The following is a 1,568-nucleotide window of genomic DNA, read 5'->3' as shown; positions in this document are numbered from 1 at the left end:
TGCAAACCTGGTTTTCAGCTAGTATACTGAGTAAGGTACCATTCTGAGCTCTGCCACAGGCAAACTTAATAGCTTCTCTGAGCTTGACTTTGTTATAAATGAAATAGAATCAAAGATTGCTTTTCGTGCCTGCCTGGAGTGAAAGGCAGTCTGAAACCAAAAATCTCTGGAAAGGGTTTTATCCCTCATGTATACAAAAGGTGCACAGTGTGTTTGACAGTCCCAATGTTATTGTAATATTCTATTAAATATTGGTAGAATTTTTTTCCTCCTCTCATTCACCATAGTTTTAAGCTGAAGTTAGAAGCTCGCTATACTAACTGATTTGAAGTGGGTAAGTGAAAAGAAAAATTTGTTAATCCACTTATATAAGAGTTTGACTATCAATTTTGGTCTCGGATATTTATCCGTTTCCATGCTCTCTTGCAGAATTCTTGGCCCAGAAGCCCTCGTACTGCTTCAATCTGACATCCATGCAGGATTCAGAGATGATCCTTGCCGCCACTTTTCACTTCTATGCTGACAAACGCCCTCGTCACCGAGAAGTGTTTTGTAAGCGTTCCAAGAACTCCTCCTGCCGCCTCCTTCACCTGCCTCCAATCCTGCGGCTCAACCTTATTTTCCAAAGCATTCACCAGAATTCTGCCTATGGACTAGTGAAAGGAAACATCACTGTGTTTATTCAAAGGCGAGGGGCTTGGCATGCAAAGGACATTTCACACGTTGTAAAAGAATCAAAACGGTCTGGAGAGCTCATTCTCTGTGCTGAGCTTGATTCTGGGGAGAAACACCAGGGCTTCCCTGAACAGGTTGCCAGTCATTTACCTTATATACTAGTTTATGCCAATGACCTTGCAATCTCTGAACCTAACAGCGTGGCAGTCACCCTACAGCGTTATGATCCATTCCCTTCCAATGATGGGGACCCAAATCTATCCCCTAATGCTTCTACTGATACCCGAGTGAGGAGGGATACGTATCTCTCTAGCTCTATTCAGAACAATGAGTTGCCAGAAGTAGATTATAACAACAATAAATACAACAAACATGACATATGGGAGAATGCCTACAAGTCCTTGAAACCAAAAGCCTCACGTAAAGACCGAAGGAGAAAAGGGCAAGAAAATACAGAAACACTTACAAAGTCTCAGGTGCTAAATTTTGATGAGAAAACAATGAAGAAAGCACGGCGAAAACAATGGAATGAGCCAAGGATTTGTTCAAGAAGATACATGAAAGTTGACTTTGCTGATATTGGCTGGAATGAATGGATCATATCTCCCAAATCATTTGATGCCTACTACTGTGCAGGGGCATGTGAATTTCCAATGCCCAAGGTAGTATGCTTTTTTATTGTTGTTAGCTTGCAAACAGCAGATCTACTGTTCCGCCTATCCAACTACTTTAGTTAGATTTTCCTTTAAATTTTTACCTTTTTCACTGTGTTCTGTTTCCTTGTTCAGTCTAAATAATTTAAGCAATATTGTTTCCATCAACTTACTCGTCAGAGTGCAAAAAGATTCCAAGTTACCTTTAAATGTAATCTGAAGAATAAGATAAATGTCTCA

General features: G+C 40.3%; 1 protein-coding gene across 1 annotated transcript; it reads left to right on the top strand.

Moving 5' to 3' along the window:
• Positions 1-429: 429 nt before the first annotated feature.
• On the top strand, positions 430-1,337 carry GDF10 (growth differentiation factor 10; the record flags this gene model as incomplete). Its single annotated transcript, XM_010163624.1, has 1 exon — positions 430-1,337. A coding segment is annotated over one exon (908 nt), but the record flags the coding sequence as incomplete, so codon positions are not given.
• Positions 1,338-1,568: the final 231 nt, after the last annotated feature.

The sequence above is a fragment of the Antrostomus carolinensis genome, unplaced genomic scaffold (genome assembly GCF_000700745.2).
Source record: "Antrostomus carolinensis isolate BGI_N321 unplaced genomic scaffold, ASM70074v2 scaffold7540, whole genome shotgun sequence".
Lineage (NCBI taxonomy): Eukaryota > Metazoa > Chordata > Aves > Caprimulgiformes > Caprimulgidae > Antrostomus > Antrostomus carolinensis.
This window is presented reverse-complemented; position numbering and strand designations above follow the sequence as displayed.